This window comes from Octodon degus, unplaced genomic scaffold (assembly GCF_000260255.1).
Source record: "Octodon degus isolate 3935 unplaced genomic scaffold, OctDeg1.0 scaffold00070, whole genome shotgun sequence".
In the NCBI taxonomy this organism is placed as follows: Eukaryota; Metazoa; Chordata; class Mammalia; order Rodentia; family Octodontidae; genus Octodon; species Octodon degus.
Window position 1 is genome coordinate 8,657,947 of NW_004524646.1, and position 13,204 is coordinate 8,671,150.

General features: G+C 35.6%; 1 protein-coding gene across 1 annotated transcript in view; it reads left to right on the top strand.

Annotated features, from left to right (window-relative positions):
- The window catches only part of Papola (poly(A) polymerase alpha), a 68,600-nt gene that overhangs the window by 20,313 nt on the left and 35,083 nt on the right, over positions 1–13,204 (top strand). The window contains exons 2-9 of the mRNA XM_023719636.1: positions 1,765–1,909; positions 3,707–3,880; positions 4,240–4,306; positions 7,375–7,456; positions 9,044–9,153; positions 9,588–9,641; positions 12,264–12,379; positions 13,023–13,035. Coding sequence (XP_023575404.1) covers positions 1,884–1,909; positions 3,707–3,880; positions 4,240–4,306; positions 7,375–7,456; positions 9,044–9,153; positions 9,588–9,641; positions 12,264–12,379; positions 13,023–13,035 — 642 coding nt within the window. The 5' untranslated portion in view covers positions 1,765–1,883. The remainder of the gene's footprint in view (positions 1–1,764; positions 1,910–3,706; positions 3,881–4,239; positions 4,307–7,374; positions 7,457–9,043; positions 9,154–9,587; positions 9,642–12,263; positions 12,380–13,022; positions 13,036–13,204) is intronic.

The window sequence follows — 13,204 nt, forward strand, 5'->3', positions numbered from 1 at the left end:
TGACGGCAGTCGGAAGAGAGCCTGATGATGCTTCCTCCGCGGTGTCCACCAGCAGAAAGGCTGGGTTTTCCTTTAAATGTGATCCGTTTCTTTTCTGTAGCGGCTTTTATTATTCTGTTCCTATACTGAATTTTTGGGATCTTGGTTATTATATGTCTGGGTGTGGATTTAATTGGGTTGATGTTCTTTGGAGTTCTTTATGCTTCGGTTACTGAATGTCAGATTGTTGCCCCATATTTGGGAAGTTTTCTGCTATTACTTCTGCCCATATTCTTTTTTTTTTTTCATATTCTTTTTATATCATTTGTATTGACTCCTCATCGATGCCTATTAGTCTCACATTGTTCATCTTTGCACTGTCTTGCAGGTATTGAATTATTTTTTCCTGCATCCTAGTTGTTTTTAAGAGATCTTTTCTTTTTCATTAGCTGCAATGGTGTTTTTAAGGTCAGAAATTCTATTTTCACTTTCATTCAAATGGTTTTGCCATCTTGTGATTGAGGTTTTAATTCCTTGTATATCACTTTGAATCTATTTCATACATTGTTTCTTTCCTAAATTGCTTATTCAGGGGTTCCACCATTTTTATATTCTGCTCTATTTTTTTTTTTTATCAGTGTATTCTTTAGAAGCACTTAGTACTTTTATTATAGTTATAACTACATTTTTTGGTTCAGAAATTATTTCTGATCTGATTTCTTCTATGTCTTTCTGCAGTTGTTTCTTTACTTCCAACACTATTATTTCAGAGATATCCGGAGTGTGATTTCCAGTTTCCTCTATGCTAGTGTCTTCTGCAATTGTACTGAGTGGACTTGGGGCCTGAGACTGCATTTTGTTCCTTCTCTTTGTCATTTTGTATACCACTGTCTTCTAACCTTTGGTGTGGAGCTTAGATAGAGTTAATACCTTAGCACCAGGTCCAGATCTACGAAGTTCAGATTCCTCCAGGTGGGTACTGCTTGGATCTGGCTGGGGTCTGACTGCTGTAGTCCACTTCTTCCTGCTGCAGCCCTTGAAGTTGAACCCTTTCTATCACTCTGGCAAGATGCTCTGCTCCTGAATCAGCTGGATAGGTCTTGCCTCGTTTTGCAGGGAGTTCTGCTGAAGAGTTCCACACTGGGCCTGCACTCTGGGTCAAATGAGGATCCAGTGGGCCCCAGGAGGTCTCACTCACACACCAGGCCTGCGCTCTGGGTCTCTTCAGGATCCGCGGGCCCCAGGTTGTTTCACTCACATGCCTGGCCTGTGCACTGTCTATTCAGGATCCACAGACCCTGGGTGGTCTCACTCCGAGACTCTTGTAGCCCAGGATGACCTCCAACTTGGAAGTGATCCTCCTGCCTCCACTACTGATGAATGTATTATGGCTATCTGATTAGCAGCTTAGACTGCTGGTGGTATCAATGGATCTGGTCACTATTACCAGTCATTTTACTGATAAAATTAATAGAGTATGTATGGGCTTTATTTAGTTGCTTTAATTTGAATGATTACTGCCCAAATGGAAACGTTAATACTATCTATACCAATTAAAATTTATAATCAACAAATTTATTTCATTAAAGAAATTTACATTCATGAATAACAGTAATTCTCTGAATTTTAACGTGGAAATCTTATAACATTGCTTGAGTATATACATTCACAACTGCTGTACTACAAATTAGCTGTATTTTATATGATTTTAATGTTTTACTTAACGAACTGTAAAACAGTGATATGTGGTCTGCTTAATCACTACCTCTCTTTGCATTACTGTAGTAAAAGAGTCTCTAAGAAGTGATACAACACACTTGATGAGACAGTCGTGTGTACCACCTGTGGTTCAAGTGTGAGAATAGTGCTTAAATTTGAATGACAGCCACCTGGCTGTGAGGCAGATGAATTACAGCACCCATTATAACATGTAAAGATGTATTTGTTTCTTTTTAACTAGTTGTGATTTATTTTTGCTTATTTTATGCATGTCTTTTGAATTCTGTATACACATACAACACGTTTTCTTGAATTACATGGAACAAATTTGGGTTTTATTTTATAATTCCATGGCTAGATAATGTGGCTACATTTTGAATAAATAAATGTCCCAACTGACATGATTTATTTTCCCATCTTTTTTTTTTTTTTTTGTGGTACCAGGGATTGAACTCAGGACCTTGCACTTGCCAGGCAAGCATTTATTCCACTGAGCTGTCTCCTCAGCCCATCACCACCAAAATGTTGACATGTATCCCTGTGAAGTGATGCACACCTGTAATCCCAGCACACTGGAGGTTACGTAACCTCTGTAGCTGGCAAAAACAGCATCTAAAAATATTTTTAAAGAAAAAGAATCAAAAAACAACAAAATTCCAGAACAATATGACAGGAGGGTAACAATGGTGAACACAGTGCATATTGTTACCTTCAAATCAGTTACTCAGAGTACAAGATGTCAGCATTTAATTGTTCCAACAATATTAGCCCAAGCCTATCCCTTTAATGAACTGAGGGAAATCAGCAGCATACTTACCCTCTTTTATATATATATATATATATGTATGTATGTATTTTTTTTTTCCTTTTGCTTTTTCCTTTTCCTTATCCCTCTAAACCAGTTTTTCTTTCCTTTTGAAGTTTCTTCCTATTTTACAATCTCGTGCATCTTGGATCACTTTCATTCTTTTCAGCTTCTCACACTAGGGAGATAGTTGAATGTTTATACATTTGCATCTGGGTAATTCACTTCTGAGTCTGGTCTCAGGTTGCATACATTTATCTATAAAAATTTTCAGTTGTTCTTCTTTATAGCTGAGTAATTCTCCATTATGTAAAAAGACCATACCTTTTAATCAGTTTCTCAGTTGATTGGTGTTTGGGTTGTTTCCAAGATCTAGCTGTTATATATTGTGCTGCTATAAACATAGGTGCACGTATTGGCTCTGTGGTATGTTCGTCTCCTGGGAAGATACATAGAAGGGAACTAGCTGGGTCAAATGGGACCTCCAGGGCTAGTTTTTTGAGGAATCTGCACACCGATTTCCACACTGGTTGCACCAGTCTGTACTCTCACTAGCAATGGAGAAGAGTTCCCTTTTCCTCAAGCCACTCCAGCACATGTTATTGGTTGATTTCTTAATGATTGTCATTCTTTCTGGGGTGAGACAGAATCTGTTTTAATTTGCATCTCTCGAATGACGAGTGATACTGAACACTTTTTCATATATTGCAAAAATAGCATTTTTGAAGTATATGTTTATTAATGCTTTAGAGGTAACAGAGATCTTCACTGTTTCAATAGGAAATATTTCTCACAAGTTTTTTTGTATTGTATTTTCTCTAGTAGTGCGTATGCTTCATATTCTTATAGCTTAGTGAGACTTAGGTGGTAGTGAAGTTAAAGTCCTTGAGGGAAGAAGAGAAATAACTTTTTTCTGGTCACCAGCTTTTGGTTATGTTTTTTAGTAAGACAGTGTATTTTGAAAGTAAAAATTTTAGGCCAGGGATACAGCTCAGCAGCAAATGGCAAGCATGAGGTTGTGAGTTCAATTTCTTACACATGCGTGTACACACACACGCACACACACACCCAAGTAAAAATTTTGGTGGTATCACAGGGAATGAATTGTTTAGAAATGTATTTTACTGATGCAGTTTTTCTAGTCATAATGGTTTGTAAATTGTAGAAATTTTGCACTAATTTAATCCCAAATCCATTTTTTAGTCCAGTTACAACACAGGGATCACAACAGACGCAGCCACCGCAGAAGCACTATGGCATCACCTCGCCTATCAGTTTAGCAGCCCCTAAGGAGACCGACTGGGTGCTGACACAGAAACTCATCGAGACTCTGAAGCCCTTCGGGGTTTTTGAAGAGGAAGAAGAACTGCAGCGCAGGTAGATAGGCTCTGTGTGTCTGTAGTTTATATTATTAACATGGAAATTAATGCATTGTGTACTCATTTAGAATGTCAGCATTATTTCAGATTTGTGTTTTGGTCAAGAGTGCTACTTAAGAAAGATAATAGTTTCCAAATAGATTTCTTATTTTGATATTTGGTGGTTTTGGTAATTACAATGCAGAGTAGTCAGGAGAAGAAAGGACCTTACCCAGTGAAACATTGCCTATATATAACTCGCTTCTGCATGCAGCTGTTTACTTAAATGTAAAATTTAGAAAAATATCTATTTAAGACTGTACAACCCATAGTGATATGGAAAAACAACTTGATACTTGACAATTACTTTACCAACAGGATTTTAATTTTGGGAAAATTAAATAACCTGGTGAAAGAATGGATACGAGAAATCAGTGAAAGCAAGGTAAGGTGATGTTTTGTATATAGTAATAGAACACAGTAATTGTCTTACCTCACTTGGTGCTATTTAAGTGAATTTAAAGTCTTTAATGTGGCATTCATTTTAGACTGTTGGCACTTTAATCTGCTGAGCTATCTGGCCAGCCCTTGATAATCAATTTATATTTTGTTTCTTAGTTATTTTGAAAGAAAAAAAAATCAGCCCAGCTTACTGATTTTTTTTTTCTTTTAAATACTTTTTGATTGCAACATTTCAAAGCTGAACTCAGTAATTAAACTACTTACATTCTTTAGTGAAGCAGTAGATGTTTTTCTAAAAAGGGGGGATTCTTAACATGCATGAGGGTCTGGATTTCTCTCTCTTTCTTTCTTTCTTTCTTTCTTTCTTTCTTTCTTTCTTTCTTTCTTTCTTTCTTTTTCCGGAACCAGGATTGAACTTGGGCCCCTTACACTTGCCAGGGAAGTGCTTATTTTCCACTGTTCCATCTCCTTTTAAGGAATCTTACAACAATAGGCTGACTTTTTTTTAATAGTCTTGATATTAGTTTATCAAACTATCACTATTTTTAGATTTTAATAGCAGCATTCTTTTAAGTTACTATGAGGGATCTGTGACTAGATCTTGGTAAGAGAAATGTTTTGTTTTGAGACAAGTTCTCACTATGTTGTTCAGGCTGGTCTTGACCTTGCGTCAGTCCACCTGCTTCAGCCTTGAATTCAAGGTTATCTTGACTACATAGTTAAAAAAATTCAAAAACTTTTGACTCTGCTTTTCTTGAAAAAGTTCTTTTTTCTGTAACCCAAATTAATAAATTTTATTTTCTGATTACAGTGACCATAATAGGATATGTACAGGAATCTCTAGAATTGTACTATAGTAATGTCTAACCTACATGTGATTATTTAAGTTAGAATTAGAATGAAACATTTAGTTTTTTAACATATTCAGGAAGAGGCTATATAAAATTCATGTTTCACTGTCCCATGGCTTGAACCATTAGTAGATGGTACATGTGTGATTGTCCCATCAGGTGGCTTTTTATTTTATCAGTTAAAAAAAGCTGATAAAGGTGATTAGATTTGTTTGTACCACCAGTGGTTTATGCTAGTGGGAACAAACATGTTGATCACACTAGCCAGATTTCAGGTAGTTGGTGGTGATGAATATAGTCGCTGTTCTGTTGGACATTAGAGGTACATAGCGTGCACATATCCTCAGTTTTGTCTCAGAGCGACCACTAAATGTATGAGTTTTAATTGCCATTGTCATCAGCTCATTGTAGTTTTTAACTTTTATGACTATAATTGTACACATAGCTCATTATCTTATTTTAAATAACCAGATGAACATTGCAGATCTTTATAAATACCTAAATATAAGAAAGCAGAGGCCATACTTAACAGTGTTAACAATTTTCATACCTTTTTTTCTATTGTAATGGTTATAGAAGCCCTCTTCAACAAGAGTCACTGAATCTTTGAAGTTTAAAGATTTGGTTTTATTTCCAGTTTCAGAGTTGGGCAACACTTTATAAGGTAGAATGACTGTTGGCCTTTCTTGAATCTTTAGAAACTTTTAGAATTCTTTTAGAATATGAAGTAACACTTTGATTAGTGCCATTTTAAATTTTTTTGGTGTAGGGAATGGTTTTTTTTAATGTATTTAGTACGGGGTCTATAGCGTCTCACTACCCCAATTTAACTTGTAGTGATCCTCCTGTTTTCAGCCTCCCAAGTGCTAGGATTACAGGCGCACGCCACTAGGCCCAGCCATCTCGGCACACCCCAGGGGGTGGGGCAGGCACACCAGGGATTGAACCCAGTCCCTGCCTCTGCCTAAGCAGGCACTTTAATCTGCTGAGCTATCTGGCCGGCCCTGGGAAGGGGGGTAATTCTGTATGTGTTATGATACCAACTGCATTATTATACTAAGGAATTGGAAAGTGAAAGGACCTTTCTGTTTTATGTTGGGACAAATATGAACAGGGCCACTGAATATACAGTAGTCCTTTTATAGTAATCTTTTTACTGTAGTCCTTTTACTGTAGTGCTAGAGCTAGAAGACACTTGGCTTGATTTGGTTTTGAGATAGGACCTTGCCATTTAGTTCAGGCTAGCCTCAGATTCAGAGCAATATTCCTGCCTCAGCCTCCCATGTGCTGGGATTATAGATAATGTACCACCATGGTAGGAAGACAGTTTTTGAATGCTTCATCTTTTTTCTCTGATAGTTCTGAATGAAAAAAACACTCCTAAGTCTGTTTTTTTAAAAAAATCATTCAATGTGAAAGTGTTTCACAAATCTGAAAAAAACATTAATTTAGCACTAGTGACTTTGAAGTCACTTTCGAAATGGGAAAGTTATACTGCAGTATTCTGTGGGATATTTAGTATTAACATTGAATACCTTTTAAGTGTTCAGAATATTTTTTTATTAGAATCTAATATTCATGACTTATGTAGGACCTACGTCATGAACAAATGCCCTGATTTTAATTAACATTGCTTCTGTGGAATAACTTGATCTCCATTTATGATTTCCAGAAATGTAGCAAATTCTAGAGCAGTGTGTGTCTACCAAAGAACACTATTAGAAGTTGGAAATTGCTTGACTGTCAGGTTAGATTGATCTATGAAGGACTGTTTGGTTTTGGTAAAGTTCTATGTTTGAATATGCTCATAAAAGTTGGCATTGTTTTATTTATTTTTCTTTTTGATATGAGGTTGACTCTTGCTATGTCTCCCAGGCTGACCTTAAGCTGCTGAGCTTAAAGGATCCTCTATTTCCAAGTCACTAGGATTACATATGTGGCCCCCCCATCACCTGACTTGTGTTGGTTTTTTAGAAGTACAGTGTGAGCCAGATGTGGTAGTATACACCTGTGATGCCAACACTTGGGAAGTTTGGGCCAGAAGGTCACTAATTGGAGGCTAACCTAGGCCACATGTTGAATTAAAGGCCACCTTGGACAACATATTGTGGTAGTGTCTCAGAAAAAACCCAAACTCTGTCAAAAATTATAAAAATTACCCTTGTGTTTTACTGACTTTTTCTTTGGTTTGTTTTAACAGAATCTTCCACAGTCTGTAATTGAAAATGTTGGAGGAAAAATTTTTACATTTGGATCTTACAGATTAGGAGTACATACAAAAGGTACAGAATTTGTTTCTCTTGAAGGAATATATTTTTTAAGGATTACATAACATGGGTTATAATGACATGTTCTTTTTCATTGTTTATGAATCCTGTACAAGCTTAGGTTTGCATGGAAGAATAAGGACTTGACAGTCTTAGAAGACACAAAATTACATCTTCCATGTAGTGTCCAGTGCACACTAAAATTAAGAAAAATTCAGCTCCCAGACATTAGCCACACTTTATTCAGTAGCCAGTGCAGCTACTAGATACTACATTGGGTATTGCAGGTGTTTAGAGTATTTTTCACAGTAAAGTTCTTTTGGAACATGCTGTTCGTCATTTCTTTGTACCTTACATACATTTATTATAGACATATTATAAAACGTAGCTTAGCAAAACACAAGCCAGTGTATGTCTCTTGTCTTTTTTTTTTTTTTTTTTTTTGGTCTTCTTGTGACAAGGTCTCACTGTGCCAGTCAGGCTGGCCTTGAGCTTACTTTGTAGTCCAGGCTGATTACAAGGATCCTCCTGCCTCAGCCACCTACGTGTTGGTTTTACAAGTATGCACCACCATGTCCAGTTCTTTGCCGTTGTTATCACTATCACTATTTTATTTCATAAATCTTTTGCTATTTTCTCCACAAAAATAGTTTTCATAATAAACATTTATTAAACTTTTTAAAGTGGGTACTAAACTAAGTTCTTAATTTTCATTATTTTATTTTGCCCAGTACTTTTATTCTCACAAACACAGCAGTGTGAGAGAGAAAGAGTTTCTTGCTATTTATGGCAAAATCAGTAGATGGAGCCCATCAGTTTGAGGCCATATTTCTTAATTATTAACATCTGAGCTCAGATTTAAAAATATGATGATTAATACTCTTTTGTGTTCAGCTGTGTTTTCTTGTCTTCTGTTATTCTGTCATAGTAATATCACATTGATGTGTTCTGTGTTATTCAGGGAAGCAGAAAGACAGGTAGAACCATGCCCCCTTTGTGAAAATACTAAATAGCCTTTAGGATGCTGTCTCACTGCCTCTTCTTTTCCTTTTCATTACATTTTTTTAATTTTGATAGTACAGGGCCTCACACATGTTAAACTCTTTACCACTGAGCTACATACTCAGCATTGTAATATTTCATATTTTAGAAAAATGATAGTGACCTGACTTCACAATAATCTCTCCCTTTTGTGATCCCAATAATTGATTTTTAGCTCTCCTTTTTTGATACAATAGTATGTAAGCACCAGTCATATAGTATGTATGGAAAACAGTTTTGGTTGCTTAACTAGCATATTGGTTGATACAAGGACATAGAGCCTATGCTTAAATAATTCCCTCTTCATTATGAAAGTCCTGAATCGACTTACTGTACATTGTAGGTTTATCTGGGTTCTCTAAAACACAGGGTATATCAGAAAAAAGCACGCTTTGTCAGTTAGAACCATGCTTTTCAGCTCTACCGACTGGTAATTTTTATTGAGTTGATACAGTTAGATCTTGCCAGTACAATAAACAGATTGCTAACGTCAAATACTACCATAAGATGCAAAATAATTTTCTTTTAGTACTAGTGGTTGATGGGATTATTATTTTTTAGGTGCCGATATTGATGCATTGTGTGTTGCACCGAGACATGTTGATCGAAGTGACTTTTTCACGTCATTCTATGATAAATTGAAATTACAAGAAGAAGTAAAAGATTTAAGAGTATGTAAATGTTTGGGAGTGAGGGGAAGAGTTACAAAAGTCTGCTTAGTTAAGTGAATTTTATGGGATGCCATCATTTTTTGAGGTATTGCAGTTTGCCGGGCCATTCAGGGCACTTAACATGTATTTACATTAGGTTCTTTACAACAAGCCTAAAGTCATAAATCTGTAAACTTTTTATAGATCAAGAAATAGAGGCAAACAAAATAAATACAAATTATGCACATAGCTCTGCATTTGATGAATGACAGAAGTCAAGGTTTGGAATCCTGGAGCATAAAGGTCAAAACTAGTTGCTGAGAACTTATTTTGTATCTGGCATTATGCTGCATTATGTTTAAGCAATTTTAGAAATCACACACTTTAAAGTGCTTAAAAGTAGTATAGGCTTAATGTGAAATTTCAGAAACTAAACTTTTTCACTTTCCTTAAAGGCTGTTGAAGAGGCATTTGTACCAGTCATCAAACTCTGTTTTGATGGGATAGAGGTAAGGTGTGATTCAGATGCACAGTTCTTGCTATAAGGTATCATTAAGTTTGATTAGGTGTGGATTTAAAATTTGGTTTATTTTAAGATTCAAAGGGGCCGGGGAGATGGCTCAGTAGAATAAGCACTTGCCTGGCAAGCACAAGGGCCTGAGTTCAATCCCTGGTTCCGAAAAAAAAAATAATAATAATAATAAAATAAAATAAAAATTTGGAATTAGAATTATTAATAACAAGGTTTTTTTTTAAAGTCACTTTCTTTTTTATAGTATTTGCCATGTTTATTTTTCTTCAGTACCAAGTTAAACTAAAAGCTGAAATAGGAGTAATAAAACCTTAAGACTGAAGTGCTACTACAAAATACTTTTTCATAAGCAAAATTTCTTGTTTTAGTTTCATAGAGGCAGTAACAAAAGTGTGAAGCGTTGTATGTGTTATTTTCTCCTGGAGCAGTGATGGCTAACCTTTTAGAGCGTTCAGTGATGAAAATGTCCTGCTGCAGCGCATGTGCCATAGTTTTGCTGTCGCTGGGGTAGACTTCTAGTGTAGAGCTCCAGTTGTTGAGCTTTCAGCATGAATAGTGCAAGAAATGGGAACATGCTGATAGTGAAACGACTTTATTTTTGTGTTATTTCTGTTGAACATAATGGTGCTAGAAAGTCCTTATAATATTATAACGATAAAGATTATTAAATTTTAGACAGAAAAAGGCTATTGTCCAAAGAAATAGTAGTTTGTAAAATTGCTACATAAAAAGGCCAAATACCATCTGAAAAGTCCAAGCATTGGCCTTAACAAGTACGCATAAAACACGAAGTTTGTAAAGTAGTATTACGTTCATTTAGTTTAGATTTACTGTGCATGTTTAAATAGCACTTGGTGTATGGCTGTAGTCCCTGCACTTAGGAAACTGAAGCAGGAAGAGTGCTACAAATTCAAGACCAGCCTGGGCTGCATAGTGAAATCAAGGCCATTGCAAACAATATAACAAGACAGACCCTGTCTCAAAAAAACCCTGAAAAAGCAATCTGTAGAGTCAGGCATGGTGACACATGCTTGTAATCCCAGCACTTCACAGGACGGAAGAGCGCGAGTTGAGGGCTGTGTAGAGCAAGTTGAAGGTTGGCTTGGTTAACTCAGAAAGAAACCTTGTCTCAAAATAAAAGTCTAATGTAAGTTATAAAGTGATCTCCCATTTTTTTTTTTTCCCCAAAATGGATTACAAAGGTGGAAAAAATTTTTTTGTCAGAGACCTAAATCAACTTTAGAATGTTTGCATATTGAAGGATAGAATCCAGTGATGTGTGAATTTTTTAATGTTAGTTTTTTCTGGTATATACTATGTAAAAAAAATACTGCTTTAGGAAGTGTCTTTACATTTTTGTGTTTCAACTTGTTACATAATTTCATCATAACCTATTAGAGTTGTGTCTGATTTGCTTTTAAGTTAACTGCTTTTATGAGCATAAAGTTTATTTCTTTGATAATTGGGAGATACTTTGAAATATTTTATTATAAAGTGTGTACTATACAAATACTTAATTTGTATAGCAATATAGCACTTTTCTTCCATAAGTATATGTTTAAATGATTTTTTACAATACGCTCTTTCAAATAACTGCTTTTAAAATTGGCTTATTTATAAAAACACGAAGTGCTTTGGAAAGTTTTAACCTTGGAAATAATTAGCAGATAATGTGTTATTTCTTTTATTCATGAAAAAAAATTTGCTGTTTGAATTTTCTGAGCTTTGACCTTAGGTGTAACTCTGATTATTGCTTGCCATGGAAATGTATACCTATAATTCTAGCATTGGGAGCAGGAGAATTATGAGTTCAAGGCCAGCTTGGGCTATATAGCAAGACCTGATTTCAAAAACTCCAAACCAAAATGGTTTTTGTATACTGGGTGTTTCTCTAGTTTTCATGTTTTCTTTTTATTCAGAATTAAATAGGAAACCATACTATAATAATAGATATCTGAGTGTGTTCTTTCTCTCTCTCTCTCTCTCTCTCTCTCTATTTGGTACAGGGTCTGACTACTCCTAGTGATCCTCCTGTTTTCAGATTCCCCAGCACAGGGATCACAAGCGTGTGCCACCATGCTTGGTCTCGATGGGCAGCTCAGCAAGCCTGGGGCCAGCGTGGCATGTGGTGCTGGTGATCAGACTCTGGTCCCTGTGCTTGCCTAAGCAGATGTTTAGTCTGCTGAGCTATCTCGCTGTCCCTTGAGTTTTCATTTATATAGAGCTCCTTATTTTATTGGAAGGTGTTTTTGAGCTAACTATAAAGATATTTTCCTTACATTTAGGCATTCTTTGTTATGCAGTTACCTTTACAACTCATAAAGTATGAACTGAGAATTAATTTTAACATGCATTTAGCCACCTTTAATTATAATTAAAATAACAAGTTGGCATATGGACAAGTTCCAGTTCATATTACTATGCTTTGACATCTGAGTAGAATACCTGTAGATATGTATTAATATCTTGTAGACTCTGAAGGATGTTGGCATGTTCTTAATCACTGAGGAGATCTTGGCTTTGATTAGCCACTTTAAAATAGAAGTACCTTAAAAATGTTTTGACAGATAAGGAATTTCAAGTTTTGTTTTTGTTTTAGATTGATATTTTGTTTGCAAGATTAGCATTGCAGACTATTCCAGAAGATTTGGACCTACGAGATGACAGTCTGCTTAAAAATTTAGATATAAGGTGCATAAGAAGTCTTAATGGTATGTAAAAAAGTCTACTTCATTTTGTTTAATTGGGAGTTCTTATCAAATACTAGTTTTTAGTTCTGTATTTGCATGAAGCTTTTTTTTTTTTTAGCCATTTTCTAAATGCATAGTGAGTCATATAAAATTTATTCCTATAGAATACAGAGAAATGTCTCATGGTTTATTCACTGCTGGTATTTTCATGCTGTTATTTATGATGCTTGAGTGTTCAAAAAGACTGACATTATACTCTAGTGATTCAGGTTTTACTTTACAACCCTACTTAATCCTGATATCCCTTCAAAATACTGTCAGTTTTGAAGTGTAAGAGGACTGTTTTTGACGCTCTGTATTAGTGTACCTTGTTACCATTCTCTTGGACAACAATTCTTGGAAATTTAAATATATTTAATCCTTCTCTGTATAGAAAATGTTTTGTTGTTGTACTCGGGATTGTACTGGACCACTGACCTGCATGTCCATTCCTTTTTATTTTGAGACAAGATCTCCCTAAGTTGTCCAGGCTGGCCACAAACTTCTTGTCCTCCTGCCTCAGCTTTCTGAGTTACTGGGTTGCAGATGTGTGCCGCTGTGCCTGGCAAGAGTTTGCATTATGAGCTGCAAGTCTGAGACAAGATAACACTTGGTTTCCTTTGGTTTAGGCCTGTGCTCATGGTGGGAGATAAAAGCTTTAGATTTTGAATTTTTTTCTCTTTAATGTTACCATTTCCATCAAGTAAGAAAGAGTTGTTTAATATGACGACAAGCAGTCTTGGGAAATTTGAAAGGTCTTTTGTCATTAAACTTTGATTATTTAATTTTTTTTTTTTTTTTTTTTTTTTTT